We start from the raw sequence: 19,040 nt of genomic DNA, 5'->3' as shown, positions 1-19,040 counted from the left end.
GATGTCTGGAAAAGGTAAGAACAACACCTTCTTATTATGTCTGTGGGTGAATAATCACATGCATGCTTCTTTAATCTCAAGGTTGTTTGATATGCGGGTGGAGAACATTATGTCAAATGTAACTATAAGTGACGCCTGAACTAAGCCACACACATGATTCACACTCTGCGATGAAAATTGAGGCGTATGTTTAAGTTACGTCTTAACCGTGAGTATGTTTAAGTTACGCTGGTGGGGCGAACATTTAATCTGTGCTCGTCTCACTGGCGGTAACCGTAGCGTTTATTTCTTTTGGGGCGTAACTTTTATATTCTTCAGATATCTTTTTTTTCTTTGAAGGAGTAAATTTCTTGATTTCGTTGATAAAATTTCAAGTACATCAAGAACGAAAAACATGAAAAATTATATAGATTTTGTATCACAAAAACAAGACAACTGTGATACAATACACACACACACATATATATATATAATACATGATTTTCACATAAGAAATTGATGATATTAGGAGGATGGCTTTTGATTTCTGATTCAGCCATTTGAACTTGTCTTCTTTTACAATAAGATTGAAATCTCCCATGAAAGGATGGTAATATGCACTGTGCTTCATCCCAATCGAAACCAGTAGTCGTTGATCTTCATCAAAATGTAGACCTACGTCACGCCGAAATAAATCGTTTTTTGTTCGTATAGCCTGAAGGGTGTTTATTTCGATTGTGAAATAAACACCCTTCAGGCTCTATGAACAAACCATTAAAGACAAAAAAAAATTCTAGAAAATTAATTACAGAGGATCACAATAAATAGTGATCGTTTTAATTAAAATTATAAATACTATAATAAAGATACCCAAATCTGTGCGACAGATCTGAATATTCAGATCAAACCACAAAGACTGAGATCTATTTTTACAAGGATTGAAGAAGAAAAACAAGAGAACGGTTGGGTATTTTTCTTCTTCTCTGGAGCGGCTTCGAGAGAGAGAGGATAGATCTGTTCAATTGATTAAAAGAGATGATGAATAAGGGGTTGGGATGTTCTTCAGATACCAAATGTGAGTTTTATCTATGCCCCATTCAGGTGTATAACTAAACGTTCGTCTGTCAGTGACACAAAGATTAAATGATCGCTCAGATTCTCATGGAGATTGAAACTACGCCTGACTATAATTTGCTCCACCACCACCGTTGTGTTTAAACACCCCCAATATCCAAATTTTCTTAGTTTTTGGTTTCGTTTTGGTTTTTAGTCTCTAAGGATATTTTTGACTTTTCATATAGATTAGATCCCCATAGCCACATTTAGGATATTATAATCCTTTGAATCCCCATGACCAAAATGGTCGCAGCCCCGATAATAGCCATAGGTAAGAAAGTAGAAACGTAAGAGATTCTAGAAGGGAAAAAACGAGGGTTCGTCAAATTCATGTCTGTCTGAATTGTTCAGTCTCTGCGAAAATCAAATAGCTTCACAGAGAGATATAGAATAGAACGTTCCAGCACTTCAGGATGGGTGAGAGCAGCAGTAGCATAGAGGATGATTTGCTTCTCAAAAACTTCTTCGCTGAAGTTAGCGAAGTTGAGAGGGATAACGAAGTTCTCAGGTTCTTATATGTTTTTGCTAAATTATTGTAATTTAATGATTATGACTTTAAGTTTGAATTTTTGTTGTATTTTTCTTTGCGAGATGGATAGAATTATGTGAAAATTGTGTATTTAAATGAAAGGAATTTTCTACCAAATTATCTGAATATCAAGATAAAATTAGGGTTGAATTGAGCTTGGGCATAATGCTGTCCTAGTTTTTTTACTTGCTGATAGTGGTTAATTTGACCCCAGAGAAGTTCTGGGTTTCCTTGTTGTCTTGGTGACTGAAAATTTTGTTTCTTAGATTTATAAAACTTGTAAAATATCAGATGTTGTGATATACTTTGTTAGGATCCTAGGTTAAGTAATTAGACTTTACCTCTCATTATCAGCAATTGTTTTTTGAGGTGTATTGGTTTGCCTCCTTATCTGAGCTTTGACACCAGATGTCTAAAACCAGCCTAGTAAACCTCAAAAGCAGTTTTTGATAAGAAGTTATTTTTGGGAACTGGAGTTATCACTCCTAGGGTCAGAACAAAGTAGCTACAAGAAGAATGATTTGCTAGTTAAATGTGGATAGTAACTATATGAGGTACACTTGTAGTGTATTTCACTATTTTGAAATGTTTTCCTTCTCTCTCTAATAAAGTTGTTTAAGTAAGGTGAATTCAGAGATGAAAGGGTTGATATTCAGGAAAGCAAAGGGTCTAAAATCTGCAGATGAAAGCCCTTTTGTCCTTATTAAAACACGTAGGGATTTGCATCAAGTCGGCTTCGTCATTGCATGACTGTGCCCTATCTCCTGAATGAGATGATTGGTGTGTCAATGTGCGTCAATCTTAATAAATATTCAAGCTAATTTTGGTATTAATGTGACTGGCTACAGGATTCTTGGATGTTTCAAGTTAAATGCATTTGAGTTTCTTAATCTACCTTTTGACTCATCACCAGATGAAGTGAAGAGGCAGTACAGAAAGGTATTTCTGCATAGCTGAGTATCTATTTTGAACCTTCTTCTTTGGTACAGCAGAGGGTTTTATTTATTTTCCAATGCTTGAATATTGCAGTTGTCCTTGTTGGTTCATCCTGATAAGTGTAAGCATCCACAAGCGAAGGAAGCGTTTTCAGGTAATCTATATCTTGAATTTTCTCTAAGGTATATGAATGATTTCTTTTCCTCATTCTCTTGTTTATATGCCAGTGCACTTTAAATGTATAATAGTTCTTGATTCATTGTGGTTTATGGATGAGTGTTTACGAACTTGTTAGAATGAAAGGTTAAATGCTTCTATAGCATACAATCTTGTAGAAGTACATGTGCTAGTGTTATTGTCCTAGCAAATATATGCAGACAAGAAGTGTCTGTGGAACAGAATAAAGACAGTCACATTTGTTAGCTAAAGCAGGTGAGAGTTCTCTAGGTTCCGTACTTCCTGTCACATTAAATGAATCGGATAATGACTGGCGATTTTCCCCAAATAATACCAGTTGTAAAACTTTATTGACCTAAGCATAAATACAAGCAAAATACAAGTGGAGTTTAGTTCCTTGCACAGTTTCATAACCTTTTGTTCATCAGTTTTGTTTCTTCTCACATTTGTCTAATGGAGCATAGATCATCTTCTAGCGTTAACCAGTGACTGAAGGCTTCTGTGTTATCATGTTTTCCGACCCAGCACTTTTGAAAGAACCACGCTGTTACTGCTAGTCACTGCGCTTGTAATCTATTTTATGTTATGTGAAGTATTAATATTTGATTAGCGTGTTTGCTGACAATCAATTTCTGGATTTGTCTGCAGCATTGGCAAAAGCACAGCAATTATTACTTGATCCAGAAGAAAGGGAATATCTTCTTAGTCAAATTAATTCAGCAAAAGGTGGGCATTGTGGCTGGATATTCTCTATTGGCCCTGGTCTTTATATTGTAATTCCTATAATTCATCAATTGATAGATGATATATGCATTTGGTTTTAAGGAGTTTCCAAGGAACTATATATCTAAGGCTGTTGGTTTGTTCTGACATCATTCCCGTACACCATTAGGATGAATTTTAAACAAACTAACGAGAATTAGAAGAATTTGGATAATATTGAACAGATTTGTCACTGAAATTTTGTTTGATTCTAAATAAATATGAAATATAGATACACGCGATAGGTGTAGACATTTAACAGTACATAGGCCACTTTAGTCAATGGTTTATGCATTTCGTTTGTTCTGTTGTTTTGCATAGTTTTATTCACTACGCTGCATCTGTTTCTTTGTTTTGCTTTTGCTTTTGGAAGTGTTTGAGCTCATTTGTAAAATGAATTGCAGAAGAACTCAGGGTAAAGAGGAAGAAGCAGCTGAAGAAAGACAATGCTTCTAAGATCAAGTCACAGGTCGATGAGGTATGACCTGTGTATAAGATTTTTCACCCCCCTATGATAGATTTCAAATTCTTGTTTTAATCACTGTCAGGACTGAGATGTGTTGACAAGACGCTCCCAAATTAAATTAGGCATTTAGCACGATGTTTGGGTCAAGAAGAATCACGGGTTGTTGTTTATTAGATTTTGCACACACAAGAGTTGGAAGGAGAAATATATAAGTCTTAATGGTTTATTTTATTATTTCTACTTCAACGCCACCAACAACGATAAAAGTGATACTTCTTAAAGCAGCCTTGTAGGGTTACTTTTTGATTCTGCATAAACTTCAGTCTCTTTTCTTTGTGAGGCTTGCTTTGCTTTTGAATCATCATCTGTTTTAGGTGAATTAACATACTTACTCTATTGTATAGGGAAAATATGAGCACCAATACGAGCAATCCGAAGAGTTCCAGCAGCAGTTGAAGCTGAAGGTACGGGAATTATTAACAGAGCAAGAATGGCGTCGGAGGAAAATGCAAATGAGGGTATGCCATAACTTATATCAATCTACTGTTTCTGATTATTAAGTTCTCTTTCATTCTTCTGACTCCATGATAAACTACGTCTTATAGATATCTGAAGAAGAAGGAAGATTGAAAAAGGATGAGGAAGAAACAAAAGAGATGTGGAAAAGGAAGCGTGAGCATGAAGAACAGTGGGAAGGGACTAGAGAGAAAAGGGTTTGTCATATCCCCTGTGGTTTTAATTACTAATTTCAGTTTGTTCCTTATGGCTTTATAGTTTCGTCGGTTTCCTTCCAAAACGTCCCGCTCCTTTTTCTAAATAGCGAAGCTATGCACCTAAAAGCCTTCTGAATTGCTGAAAATCAGAAATTGTAGACATGAAGAATTTTTCTCCTTTAGTTTAGTCCAATTGGTTGTAGTCGTAGAGTTTTACAGATTCTCGTGTCGAAGCCTTGGTTTATTCTGGTTCCTCTTGAACCTTTTTGTTGGAAGTACAGTTCTCATCGCAAACCTGTCCCTCTTTTGTTGGATTTACAGTTCTGTGTGCAACTTTCCATTTTTTTCTTTCGGTGTGTAGCGTTGCTGATAGTTGGAAATAGGTGTTGCTTATATACTGCTATCTCTAGATGAGTCGGGGCATTTGACCGAGTTATACTTTACACTGTACTTTATTACCAGGTTTCCAGCTGGAGAGATTTCATGAAAACGGGAAAGAAGGTAACAATATACTGATGTAGTTATTAGTTCTATGCAGTAACTTCCTCAATATTTTCAGAAGGTTCATTATTCATTAGTTTGAGTTTTCATCTCATGTAGTGTTTTATTTTTATACAGGCTAAGAAAGGGGAAATCAAACCGCCGAAACTGAAAACAGAAGACCCCAACAAATCTTATGTTCAAAGACCTGTGAAGCGCGGCTGAAGTTCAGATGTTCTGTTGTTTGGCTGGCTCTTAACATTGCCTCTGCGGCCTACCAAAATGTGGCTTCAGGCTCCCACATTTCGAGGTCCTGAAAATTTCTTTTAGTCAAATGTCATTTGTTTACACATGTCAACTGAGAGGGTCTCAGAATTGAACTTAGGAAGATTCCTCTCTTAATATGTAGATTGAAAAGATGTGGTAGAAATTCAAGGTTTCAAACTAATATATAACTTCAACAAATTATAATTTTTTGCAAGGACTGTTATCCATAAAGCTGCTCCTTATAATCAGTTATTGGGTCATCTCATTTTTGTCACAATCATTATGTTCAATTTTTTTTTTTGGAGAATAATGAACTGGAACCATTGCAGACCTGGAAATTTATAGTTTTTTTTTTCTTTCTGGAAATGTCTAGCATGAATCAGGACCTAGTCATGGATATGTCTCCATCACAGGAACTGGAAATCGATCTCGTCCTCCCTCTTAGAGTCAAAGACTACCAGTCTAGAAGAAGTGAATAAAGAGAGAAACTTCTTAAGTTGAACAAATTGGTTGACGAGTCTCACAACCTCCAGACGTGTTAAATCAGCTCTAGACGGCTTAATTACAAACTAAGACCAAGTTCATACTTCATTACCTTAATTAAAACCGCGTTCCTTTTTTCTCAACTTCTTTAATATCCAATTTCCAGTTTCCACAAATAATCCGAACCCTAACTATACAGAAGAAGATATCCTCATCTCTTCTTGTTCGCTGATCAAACCAAAAAAAAAAAAACATCACCATGAACGATATCTTCTCTTCTCTCTTTAGTTCTAGCAGTACTAATGATCACAGCAAGGTAATTGATGATTTAGAGATGGGCCAGATGGCAGCGAACACCAGCGAAGTAAAAAACTTGCAGAAGTTCTACAAAGACGTGGAGATCATCAAAGACCAGCTCGATCAAGTCGAAACGATCTACAAGCGTCTGCAAGATTCTCACGAACAATCTAAAACCATTCACAATTCCAAGCCTATCAAACAGCTGAGGTCTTCCATGGATTCTGACGTTTCTTCAGCACTAAGCAAAGCAAAGTTCATCAAAACGGGTCTTGAATCGCTCGACCGGGATAACAAGGAGAGCCTTAAAGTCCCTGACTGTGGACCTGGAAGCTCATCGGAACGGACACGTTCATCCGTCGTGCACGCGTTGAGGACGAAACTCAAGGATACAATGGAGAGGTTCAACAGTTTGAGAGAGAGGATTGGGTTAGATTATAAGGAGACGGTTGAACGTCGGTACTTTACGGTCACCGGTGTGAAAGCCGATGAAGAAACGGTAGACAAGTTGATATCGACCGGAGAAAGCGAAACGTTTATGCAGAAAGTGATTCAGGAACAAGGAAGGGGAAGAGTTATAGATACTATTGCTGAGATTCAAGAAAGACATGGTGCGGTTTTGGAGATGGAAAGGAGTTTGGGTGAATTGCATCAAGTGTTCTTGGACATGGCTGTAATGGTTGAATACCAAGGACAACAGTTGAATGATATTGCTGGTAATGTTAACAGAGCTAATTCATACGTAAGAAAAGGAACTGAAACGCTTCAACAGGCAAAAATTCTTCAGAAGAACACTCGAAAATGGACAGTGTTGGCTATATTTATTCTACTCATCATCATCTTGATCATCGTCCTCCCAATTGTTTTAAGGAAATAACCACCTACATTGTGCCGTTTTTTCCTTTTGTTTTTTTCTGGTGTGTTTTTTGTTTGTTAGACACTTTCTGCAGCTGATGTTACAGTTTGAGATATGGGTTATGTTTTCTTCGTATCTGTATAAATTTTTTATGTTAGACATTTGAATTTTTGTTTATTAAATGTTTTTGAAATGAAAGAAATGTTTTGCATGTATTAGCATTATCTCACTCTACTGAGAAAAAAAGCAAACAGTTTAAAAGAAGCCAAGAACAACCAAGCCACAATTAGTAGAACTAGGAAACAATGTGCAAAATGTGGACGAAAGTACAGAATGTGAAAACACAAAGGAATTTTTTTTCCTACTGAACTTTTTCTTTGTTGGTTCCTCAAATTGGGAAATAGTTATCTTCACACGAAAGTTTACATTGTACAAGACAGACTAAAGGTAAAGTACACAAGGCAGAAACCTTTATGATACATGCACGTCCGACAAACAGCCAACACCAATCTATATGTATTTATATACATATCTCCCCACCACATCCTTATCACCAATGGATACCCCTATGTATGCCCCTCCTCCCTAAAACTGCTAACTCATAAAAAGAAAAGAGAAAAAAGAAAGAATACCTTACTAATCACTCAGATGCTGACAAAAATAAGAAAACCCCAAGACTAACACTCTAGCTCAATATACAAAGCGACGGCCCTTCATGGGACATCCGCCGTGGTGTCCGTAATTTTACTTTCCACTACTGCAATGGCTTCGACCCCGCCGGCTCTGTAACAGGGGGGGGCACAGGTCAGCTACACCCATCTACTGACCACCCAGCCAAGCAGTCAGTCAGTCCTCAATAGCTGAAACCAAGGTTTTTGTGCGTATCATCAAGCGTTCAAGGAACTTGCTCTTGAGTTCCTTACAACACCTCATTCAGAATAACCACCAGAAACCCCAGCTGACGAGCACACAAGACTTGGGCTGCCAAGCCTTGAAAAGAATATCTAACATTTCAAAAGAAACTTAAATCCAAGCAAGAGAACCTCTATCATTGGCAACTTGAGGACGACCTCTAGTTGGTGTCGCTGGTCTGTTAGCATTAAGTTCCTGATTGGATGGACAATCAAAAATGAAAACCCAGTATTGTATCAACACCACAGCAAGCAGCCAACAAGGTTGAAAGAATAGAAAAGAGAAAACCGGCTGTGAGCAGAATACTTCAACATACCTGCATCCACGTATCTTCTATATGTCGATCTGGGGATGTTTCTGGTGACGTAGCTGCTGGTGGTAAAGGATGAATGAGTTTTGGAACTACCACAAGATCTCTTCCCAATACTAAGATTGCCCCAGCATTATTCGCAGTACCTATAGAAACAGCTCAAAATAATTATAGAAGCTGAATCATGTACTACATTTTTGTAAGATCTTAAATCAAAATTGTCCAACTAACCGCAGTAATTAGTTGCTGAAAAAAGAGTAATCAGATGCCCCTGGGCGAAGCGCTCAAAACCATCCATCACACACTCATGAGCACGTACGATCAATTGGAGGTCATTGTTGTTGCAGAATTCCATCACACGATCAGGCTGTAAAACATGCGACTTCCAATCAGATAACTTATCTGAATACCATATACTCCACAAATTGACACATAGAAATCACACAAGTTCCTCGTAAAACATATTATTTTCACAACTGAGCATAACAAGACGGAGTCTGGCGAGATGATAAGACTGAAAGAAACGAACTAACCCCGAAGGTTACTAATCCAGGACCTCTCGCGTTTGGGCGCAATCCTTCAACACTGTCATTTTCTGTCGGGTCAGACCTGTTGTCAGAAAATTAGGTTAAAGAAAACTCGACTGTGAAGCACAAAATTTATTCCAAATACAATTACAAAATGTGCAGATATATATCCTCACCATAATAAATCCATAAGAACAACTGAGCCTGCTTCCATCGTAATAGGACGTTGAAGGCTCTCAATCTGTTCCACGTGATTTATAGAGCGACCAATGCCACCATGCATGCAAATGATTTTCTTTTCAATTAGAGCTGCCAAAGGAAGCCAATTAAACAACCTATTTATTCGATGCCAAGCCCAAATACCATCCCTTTCGCCCTGTCAGCACATGGAGTAAGTTAATAATGACAAACAAATTAGAGAGAAAACTAGGCAGCCAATGTTATAAAAAATACCATTCGCTCAATGCACTCGATCCTGAATCCAAACAGGGCATTAATATCTGCTGCCTCATGGTTTCCACGAATCAAATGTACATTTTGTGGATACTCGACCTGGGACATACAGATGACCGTAGAAAGACACTTAGTTTACCTTTATTTTATGAAAAACAAGGTAAACACCAGAAGGCCATGTAAACATAAGGGAAATGACACCCCGGGCAATACCTTCAACGCAAGCAAAAGACTAATAGTTTCCAAGCTGTGTTGGCCTCGGTCAACATAGTCCCCTAAGAAGAGGTAGTCGATGTAACTGCAAATGCCATGAAGAAAACAAGGGGTTAGTGGGTGAATATTTACAAGTTCAGCTTAGGGTATGCTAAAATTTAGTAGGTGCCTAAATACAAACACTCACGCTATATCTCCTGCAGTTGAAGGAGACCCATATTCATCAAAGAGACGCATAAGGTCCCCAAATTGCCCATGCAAATCACCAAAAATCTTGACAGGAGCCTTAATCTGAAGCACACTAGGTTCAACAGAAAATATCCGTTCTGCGCTGTCACAGAGATCAGCAATTTCATTGCAATCCAGGAAAAACTGTCTGCGAACAGGAGGCTTCCAACCCCGAGGTTTCAGAAGATGGTTTATCACCTGAATGAAAATGAGACGAACAGTATGAAGCCATGCTAAAGAAGACATACAAAAATCGACATAACAGAAACACTTTATATAATAGTGGGCCACATGGTAGCCAGTATATTGCACATACTATAAAATATATCAACTTAAAGGACCAAAATTGGCTGAACACCAGGATTGTGTGATTCACTAGCCAATAATGAGCCAGATACTCCATTCTCTTCCAATTGTGATAAATTGACAAAAAAAAAAAGAAGTCGTAAATTACTAGCCCGTAATATCAGTAGGACTCATTCGTCTACATTATCACTTATCTGCTGTTCTAACTTTTGAGTTTCGTCCAAGATATCCAGTGCATTTGACATTTGTATAATAATATCAGCAGAAGGAAATGTATTACATCTGATTTGACCTCCATACCTTCTTTGGCACACTATTGACAGACATTTGCCTATCTAGCAACTTCCTTGCTGCAGTTGCACTCTCTGGAGTACCATAACTAACCCGCCTGCCTTCATTTTCAAATTGATCTATTGAAAGCTGTCTCACCATGCCACCCAAAGCTCCTCCAGTCTCTGCAGCTACAACAACCTGCATATATGTATAAACGTCAGGGTGAATTGATATACGAGACCCCTTCTTACAAATTAATCAACCATACAAAAACAAACTGAAACGATACAAGAAAGATAAATGATAAATACTCACAGCTCTGTGATGCAAGCGAACCCCAGGAGGGGTATTTGGTAATGTAGTTTCAGGCACCTTAATTAACGTAGATATCTGTTTACCACTAGGGGTAGCCTCAGCCCCACGGTCCCTGTCTGGCTGTTCAACTTCCCCATTAACTTGTCTAGCTTTTGCTGCAGCTAATGCAGCACTGATAGCCTCAGCTTCTGCTGCTGAGGCCTCAACCAAATATTCAACACCTTTGCTCAATCTCCTGCAATGTGGTTTATATTTAAGTACCTCTATCCAAGAACTAAGAGGTTAAAAGTACAATTTACTTGCTCCTGAGGATCTCAGAATGGCAGTAATACCTGTTCCCTTGCAGCATGGCGTTCTCCGTACTTATATCAGTGTACACATCCCCATTTACAGGAGGAGCAACAGGACTTCCAAGCACGACAGAACCATCTGGAGATCCTTCAGCATTCGCTTGCCTTGATTTTTCGTCGACAAAATACCTTCCGGTTAACCTTCCAGCTTGCACATTGGCTGCTGCAGCAGCTGCAGCATGTGAAGCTGCACTAGTTGTTTCAGCAGCTGCCAGATCTTCAGCAACAAGAAGATCATCCAGCAACACCCCTACAATCAAACATCAACCAAATGAAAGATGTAAATATACAATGTTCATATATTGCTAGCAGCTTTGTAAAACCAAAAGATGAAATGTTTTCTAGCGATTTTTTTTTACTCACCGCCACGTAGTCCACCATAAATGAAGATCAGGTCACCTATTGCAGAAGCAGCATGTCTACAACGCCTTGTCAACTCAACAGCAGCATCTCCACCAGCTGCATCAGCACTATATCTGCCTGTCCTTGGACTTGTGACAACAGATTTCGTATCACACCAAACGCCTGCTGCAGTATCTAAGACTGAACATACAAATAAGAAATACTCAAGTGAGACTTTTATAAAGAATCACCAATGGGGGAATTTAATCTTTCATAACTTACTATCACAAAACAATCCTGCACAGATGGGGAAACATCATAAAAAGGCAAGGTTTGATAACATCTGGAGACATGATGAACTGATGAACATACTTTCAATTTCCTTCCTTTTATCATACATCCATTATCCAGATACTCCCAAATACACAATCCTACTTCACACACATTAACATGAAGACAGTACATCTACCACAGCCCACCATATCCTAATAACATGATAAATAACATGTTTGACTGTGGTATGGTGGTTGAACGCATCAGTCAAAATTTCGAAATGAGGAAATACACCAAAGATGAGTGACACATCAGTCAAAATTTCGAAATGAGGAAATACACCAAAGATGAGTGAAATGGTGGGTACCAGTAACTGTAAGTTATAGTTGCATCATCAAAAATGGTCATCTGTCTCCTAATTCCTATGAAACATGATCTTCACTATCATATTCTATGACTGGAATAAAATATTTACCTGCTATGCTCGAAGAATCTTCTACCATTCGACCACCACCAAGTGCACCTCCAGAAACATGGAGTCGGGCATTCACGAAAACCTAAAATAGCATGACAAATACTGTTAGTGATCTGAAAATAAATAGTGTGCAACAAATACAAAGGAGAAAGAGAGGTATGAGAAACCTACTGCTGCATGTTGATATCTAGGAGAAGGTGAAACACCAGGAGCAATTGCCCACTCCCAACGACCATCCCTATGTTTTGCAAGACCATATGCACTTGCCAACGGCTACAAGAATAAAAATACCAAGAATAAGTCCAAACCAATTGATTTATGGAACCGGTAAGAAGCATCTGATACAAAAAGATGATGACAACCAGTACAGAGCTTCGGTGAATGGCATCAATTATGACGCAAAGGACATTAAAAGAAATGGTACGCATTTATAAAACAGCTGATGCATATCAACAAAGATTTCTTCAAGTTCTGGAAGTTATGTATACATGACAGAAAAACTAAATGTCAACCAACATTAGAGACTTGTGTTTAATGGTGCAAACTCCGACGAACTCTGCATACGATTTCAAATGATACAAACACAATGACACATTTTTGCGGAGGATTTTCTGGCTCACCACACTATTAGCATCCCTCCCTCCACAGAGCAGAAGAAGACCATCAGAACGTGCACTTGCGGTTGCATACCTATTCAACGGTTATTAGATGTGAGCTTAAAACCATTGAACTAGAAGTAACATACGTGAAACTGTTCACCACATGGATAAGAGTCACACTATATCTAATAGAACATTTTGGAAATAAAAAGAGTATGAAGTAAGGATCTCACATGCATGGAGGCGGACCTTCACCTTCAGGCTCCAACTTCCGCCATTCATAAGGCTTTGCAGCTGTATCTAGAGCCCAAACATCAGCTAGTGGCCTCTTTCCTGAAAAGCATCCATCACTTCTCAGAAAACAGTATTTTGGATACCCTTTTCGAAAACTTAAACCCTCTCATTGTAAACAATGTAGAGAAGCCTCCAATCTCAATTGCGATGTGGCTTACCATCATTTCCTCCGATTGCCAACAGAAATCTTTGCCCAACTAGAGCCATCACATGTCCATACCGAGGCCCTGGACCAGGCCCTTGGACAACTACCCTGAAAATGCCGAGCATATCTCTTAGACAGAGAACACCTTAAGTTACTCAGTGCAAACATTTGTGGGAACTGGGTGTATACCTGTGCCATCTAGGGCGTTGCTGTGTAAGATCAAGAACATGAAGGTCCTCAGCGGATAAACCAGCAGGACCAATTCCACCCTGAGGCATATAAATTATAATGTAGTGAACAGTGAGATTCTACTGCATCTTAAATTTTCTTAAAGCCATTATAAGCAACATCAATTTTCTGTCAGTTTCTAACTAACCTGAATAACTACCATGGTACCTACGGCAGTAGCTACATGTGCTGCTCTTGGCGAGGGCTGTTCTCCAAGTGGAGTAACCCTAATTCAAACACAACAAAAGAAACAATCCCACATTGCTGATAATTTTAAAATGTGAATTGGCAACTCAACTATAAGGTCAAAAACTATTTAGTGCGTTGTAAAATCAACAGTCCTAAACTTACTTGGTCCATTTATTCGACAATACATCATAACAATGCACATCTGCAGTTGCACCAGCAAGTCCTGCAATTCAAATTATTGTAAATCATCAATGGTCTACACAGTAACATACCTAAATAAATTTATCTTTGATCTACAATAAAGTCATTTCTAAATCATTCCGAATGATTAATAACCAGCAAATCCGAAACGTGCATCATAACACAGGCTCCATACAAATTCACGTTCATTGTTTATTTCATGAAAGTAAACTCAATTCACTAGAAGTGAGGTTAGTTTTTAACATCGGGACAACATTATCTAATGCACAAAGCTAAAATTACTAGTGTTATCAGCAAACTAAAGTTGGGGGGGTCCTCAAATGGCGAGAATAAACATATAAGCATAAAAAATGGGGGAAAGGGGACTTACGAATTCCAGCACTTCCAGCAGGAGAAGGAGGACCAGAAGCAGCAGAATTGCCTTCAAGAGCAGTAGCACCACCAAATAGTATAAGCCTAGGACCGATATAACCAGGCGTACCTTCTTCTCCAACAGCCGCCACAGAAGTCAATGTATGACCACACCTAGGTCCAGGTCCATCTTCTTTCTTATCCATTAATGAAGTAACAACAGTATAAGTTGGAGCTGGTCTTGGTCCTGCCACTACTACTTGAGGTTGCTGCTGCTGCTGTTCCAGTGAAGTAGAAGAAGCACTAGTAGTAGGAGTAGATGGAGAAGAAGTAGTCGATTCCTCATCATTTCTATCAATAGATGTAGTTGTATCAGCATCTGAATTAGTAGAATTGTTTTCCTGAACTGGATCTTGATCGATTTCTGACCCCATCGACGAATCCACATCCATTTCTCCTTCTTCTTTTAATTAATTACTTTAAGTTGCTTAGTAATAGTAATGATAATCTAACTATTCATTCATAATCACTTTACTAATCAATAAAATTTCAAACTTTTCTGCTTGTCATTGATTCATCTATCTATCTATAAACAAAATCCCTGCTTTTCTGAATCTAACTGCGATCTAATTAATTACTATAAACAACAACTGAAAGAATCATAATTTACACAGAAGAAACGAAGTATTTCACAGATAAATTCTTTCTTCAAATCAGAAAATTTAGGTTTTGGTATTCTTTTTCCCCTTTTTTCTTTTCTTTTTCTTTTGTTTGACAGTCGAAGCTGAAAGAATAAAGAAATACTATGTATGTATGTTTTGAGGACCTAATACACCCACGCAAATGCCCGTCTCTCTCTTTCTCTCTCCTCTTTTTTGTTTGAGTGAGTGAGACTCACTGAGTGAGTGACCTCACAAATAATCATCTCCGACTCGAACTTGTATTCTGCTTTCACAGAGAAATCTTGATGTAAAGTCCTTTCTGTTCGCCACGTGTTCCACTTTTTTATCAAAGACGCGAGTTACTTTTTTTCCCCTTTTTTTCGATGACCACTTTTAGATGACTAAATCTGACGGCTAATATACTCTTAGAATCTTAAGCTTTGAGTGGGAGATGCTCCCATAATTACAGATGGAAGAACGATCCGCGGATGGATCAACTCTCTACTAGCACTAAATTGATCAATAAATTATAGAATTTTAAACCGCACATCATAAACGCGATACAACCTAATGTTAAATACTCGTAGTAAATATAAGCATGAAAACAAATAGTTAACGTGGCTCCGTATTATTATTTACGTCTACGGGACAACAAAAAATGCTTTATTAACGAAGATAATAAATTACAAATGAAATTAAAGATAAATCTGAACCTTAGTTTCCTTTTTCTCCAAAACTACCACTCTCCTTTTCAAACTCTACTTCCCCATTTTTAGACTAAATGGTCATATACAACATTTTGGTACTCTGTACAATACCGAAGTCGATGAGCCTTGCTGCGTGTCCATCCTCGTGGGAACTTCTTTCTTTTGCTTAAGATGTAATGTAATGCTCGCGTGTATGTCATAACTCATATATCCACTAATCACTTGCATTCTTGACCTCGCCTTCTAATTTATCCGGGTAACTCGTGTAACCCTTATTGGTTTTGTCAGTGCTCTTAGATTTGTCTTCTACTGCCACTTGAATCTGTCAGTCTAGTTCATATATGTCTATTACATGCATTAACAGTCTTGTCCCCTCATTCAAACTCAACTGTTGATATAGTCAAATGGCTTTCTCCTTTCGACGTGTCTTCACCCGTCGATGGTGGTATCTTTCTTCGTTCCTATCACATGCTTCTCGTTGTTATTTCTTCACAGTTCCTTCGTTTTTGAATTGTTCCACGTGGCGGTGATATATTTTAGGGGAAATAACCGTTTGGTCCTTTTTTAGGTGGTCCAAGTCTGTTTGGTCCTCTAAGAAAACATGTATCATGTTTGGTCCATAATTATTTGAAAATATTAAACAGACAAAAGTACCCTTATGTTTTAGTTCCTACTTATTTACTTGTAGCAGTTCATTATGTTTGATGAACTATCAGTCTTTTTGTAGATTTGAGTTCATTTTGTTTCATGAAAACTCTATACTTCATTATATTCTATGAACTTCATTGCACTTTATTATATTCTACAAAAATTGTGTTACTAAGAACAAAAAATCAGAGCTCATTCTTTCAAATGAACACACTACAAAAACTCCACTATTATGAATAAAAACAAGAGTTCATTCTTTCAAATGAACATCTAATAAAACCTATATGAAAACAGAGTTGATTTTTTCAAATGAATACACAACAAAAACTCAACTATTATGAATAAAAACAAGAGTTCATTCTTTCAAATGAACGCATAATAAAACCAATATGAAAACTGAGTTCATTCTTTCAATGAACACCTAATAAAACGTATATGAAAATCGAGTTCATTCTTTCAAGTGAATACCTAATAAAACCTATATAAAAACCGAGTTCATTCTTTCGAATGAACACCTAATCAAAGTTCATTACTATGAATAAAAAGAAAAAGTTGAGTTCATTCGCAAAAATGAACATACAACAAAACCTAAAACATCAAAAATCATATCAAAAGAACAATCAAAAATGATGAAAACAATCATAGATCATATCGTCTTCGTCATCATCATCGTGTTCATCGTCTCCATCATCTTCAACAACAACAAATCAAAAAAGAGTTCATTTTCATCGTTTCCATCATCATCTTCAAAACCCAATCAAAACTAGAACGTTGTCATCTTCAAAACCTAATCAAAACAGAGTTCATGTTCATCGCCATCGTCTTCAAAACCGAATCAAAAATAGAGTTCATCTTCATCTTCATCATCATCTCCATTGTAGAGAAAAAAGAAAGAAATAAAAATGAGAATAGATCTAAAAAATAAAGAAGAGATAACTGAAAAAGAGAGAGAAAATAAATTTGAAAATGATTTTATTCTCTCTCAATAATTGAATATATATGATTTTTTGCCACTACCAAACGAAAATTATATCATCCATGACATCATCCCGCTGGGTATTGTCCACCCTAGGACCAAACAATAATATATATTTAAAAAAGGACCAAACAGATAGTTGACTAAGTCAACTGGTTTTAACACGATTTCCCACTTCCCCACTCTTTGACTCCAGCAACTGTCACACTTCATGGGATCAAGGTGTCTACAATTCTTGCAATATAAATGAGTCTCTGAAACCATGATTGAAAACAGAAGAACAAGAACTTAGCGTCTGAGCAGTTACTCTCAACAGAGCAAATTCAATCATCAGAACTTATTTTCCTCACGTAGGATACACAACACATTCACAATCCTTGATCATCATTGATCTCACACACTTCTCAGCTTCCCTCCTACAGATCGACCCATCCTCTCTTGTGACCGAATTGACTCTGGATCGACCATTGTCTTGGTTTAGGCCAGAGTCTTACAGATGATCTCTCGAATTCAAAGCACTCCATTTGCAGTGCATCTGTTTGCAAAAGGTTAAAGCAGTTTGCTCGGTTCGAGGAGTCTCCTCCGCACGGTCGTCTCCTCACTTCCTAAAAAACCAGTCAATCGTTTTCTCCCATCAATACCCTATATTTTATTTTTTTCTTTTACTCTTCACAAAGCTATCTCAAACTTGTTTGTCAAATTTAGTTTCCAGAACTATACGTCTTAATTTCTAGTCTACTTATAGCTAAGTCTCGAATTAGGACAGTAAGTGTCATTGAGCTTTAGACTTCACGACGTTCATCGAATGAAGACGAAGAACTACTCAAGGTAACTTGTGGAACTTCATCAACAAAAGGTATGTGGAGACTTGAACTCATATATCACTCAAAAGTCTATCTACTATATCTCCTATTTGAGACAAAAGCCGTATTGCTATATAGACTTCAATTATACACATTTGATATCTCGAGATGAGTTTATCTTACTTATCTATTTCTCGAAATATGTATTGGTAAGCTTTCGCTTTAACCAAGTTCATCTTTTATTCTTGACGAAAGTAAAAATATGATCATGTGAAAATTTCCTTGTAACATCTTACATGATTTGTGTGAGACGGTCATTTGATGTAGACTCGAAATGTTTCGTATTGATTATTCGATCACTTGAAAATTGCTTTGAAGCTAATAGTTTGTGTGAGACAGCTATTGTCGTCTTCTAAGAATGTTTCAATGATTGAAATGAGGGTTTAGAACATGTAACCATGATTGGATATAAACATAGTGTCACATTTGTGTAAAGTCCAAAACCGGGAGCCATGGTATGCGTACCCGTACGGGTACTGGTTGGTTGTTGGAAGTCCGGGAACTAAGTATGCGTACCCGTATGCATACTCGCGGAAGTTTAAGTTCCGTGAATTTTTGCTGGAGTTTGGAAGTATAATTATGGTATGCGTACCCGTACACGTACTAGCGTAACCAAACTCAGTTCGGCCACTTAGGTATGCGTACCTGTTTGCATACTTAAGTAGGTTATGCTCTATAATCGGTTTGCTCATGAACTAATACATTTATATATAATAAGGAGTGCAATCTTTTGCGAACCGTGGCTATAATGTTCATGAAATAATTCGAGTGTATCAAAATCGATTTTGCTTCAATTGTGTCTTGTATACTTCTATGAGAATATAAACAATTGAACAACTCTCTAACTAGTTTCATTTGAGTCATTTGAACTAGTTGTGATGAAGATGAATAAGGTTGATATGAAAGTGCTCATATGGCTAACCATTGGTTAACTATTGTTGAACCAACTAAGTGCACACGTTTAGGTATGGTCACATTTATCTAAATGATAGTATATTTTATGTGTGTATAAAAAGCTAAGTTCGATCTAACGGTTGAAAGATATTAGCTTGAATCTAATCAGGTTTTCATCTAACGGTGAATATTGAATGCTTTGTTACCAAGCTAACATTGATTGCAAACCCTGATTTGGAGACTAT

General features: G+C 37.4%; 3 protein-coding genes across 3 annotated transcripts; 2 read left to right on the top strand and 1 right to left on the bottom strand.

The window, feature by feature from the left end:
* Window positions 1-1,338: 1,338 nt before the first annotated feature.
* On the top strand, window positions 1,339-5,673 carry LOC113308170 (J domain-containing protein spf31-like). Its single transcript, XM_026556647.1, has 9 exons — window positions 1,339-1,603; window positions 2,473-2,563; window positions 2,654-2,714; window positions 3,386-3,463; window positions 3,904-3,977; window positions 4,370-4,483; window positions 4,571-4,678; window positions 5,141-5,179; window positions 5,297-5,673. Exons 1-9 carry the CDS (start codon window positions 1,509-1,511, stop codon window positions 5,381-5,383), a joined length of 747 nt encoding a protein of 248 aa, XP_026412432.1. The 5' UTR covers window positions 1,339-1,508; the 3' UTR covers window positions 5,384-5,673.
* A 284-nt stretch (window positions 5,674-5,957) lies between these two features.
* On the top strand, window positions 5,958-7,273 carry LOC113310985 (syntaxin-121-like). Its single transcript, XM_026559815.1, has one exon. The coding sequence runs from the start codon at window positions 6,168-6,170 to the stop codon at window positions 7,080-7,082; it is 915 nt and encodes a 304-aa protein (XP_026415600.1). The 5' UTR covers window positions 5,958-6,167; the 3' UTR covers window positions 7,083-7,273.
* Window positions 7,274-7,397: 124 nt separating this feature from the next.
* LOC113310984 (serine/threonine-protein phosphatase BSL3-like) lies at window positions 7,398-14,844 on the bottom strand. Its single transcript, XM_026559814.1, has 21 exons — window positions 14,065-14,844; window positions 13,656-13,716; window positions 13,453-13,531; window positions 13,266-13,345; window positions 13,090-13,184; window positions 12,871-12,970; window positions 12,659-12,728; window positions 12,210-12,311; window positions 12,039-12,120; window positions 11,312-11,491; window positions 10,931-11,198; window positions 10,599-10,833; window positions 10,311-10,481; window positions 9,664-9,902; window positions 9,477-9,561; window positions 9,264-9,362; window positions 8,987-9,186; window positions 8,817-8,892; window positions 8,515-8,650; window positions 8,290-8,429; window positions 7,398-8,168 (listed from the first exon to the last, which is right to left on the bottom strand). Exons 1-21 carry the CDS (start codon window positions 14,495-14,497, stop codon window positions 8,085-8,087), a joined length of 3,015 nt encoding a protein of 1,004 aa, XP_026415599.1. The 5' UTR covers window positions 14,498-14,844; the 3' UTR covers window positions 7,398-8,084.
* Window positions 14,845-19,040: the final 4,196 nt, after the last annotated feature.

Source organism: Papaver somniferum, chromosome 9 (assembly GCF_003573695.1).
Source record: "Papaver somniferum cultivar HN1 chromosome 9, ASM357369v1, whole genome shotgun sequence".
In the NCBI taxonomy this organism is placed as follows: Eukaryota; Viridiplantae; Streptophyta; class Magnoliopsida; order Ranunculales; family Papaveraceae; genus Papaver; species Papaver somniferum.
This window is presented reverse-complemented; position numbering and strand designations above follow the sequence as displayed.

Bases quoted from the DNA above. Each gene is read 5' to 3' on its own strand.
- LOC113310985 (XM_026559815.1), top strand. From the start codon at position 6,168: ATGAACGATATCTTCTCTTCTCTCTTTAGTTCTAGCAGTACTAATGAT.
- LOC113310984 (XM_026559814.1), bottom strand. From the start codon at position 14,497: ATGGATGTGGATTCGTCGATGGGGTCAGAAATCGATCAAGATCCAGTT. The intron at 11,492-12,038 runs GTAAATATTTTA...TTGTATGTTCAG, and splicing joins AGATTCTTCGAGCATAGCAG to TCTTAGATACTGCAGCAGGC. The intron at 9,187-9,263 runs GTATTTTTTATA...ATGTGCTGACAG, and splicing joins TCGAGTGCATTGAGCGAATG to GGCGAAAGGGATGGTATTTG.
- LOC113308170 (XM_026556647.1), top strand. From the start codon at position 1,509: ATGGGTGAGAGCAGCAGTAGCATAGAGGATGATTTGCTTCTCAAAAAC. The intron at 1,604-2,472 runs GTTCTTATATGT...GACTGGCTACAG, and splicing joins AGGGATAACGAAGTTCTCAG to GATTCTTGGATGTTTCAAGT. The intron at 3,464-3,903 runs GTGGGCATTGTG...AATGAATTGCAG, and splicing joins TCAAATTAATTCAGCAAAAG to AAGAACTCAGGGTAAAGAGG.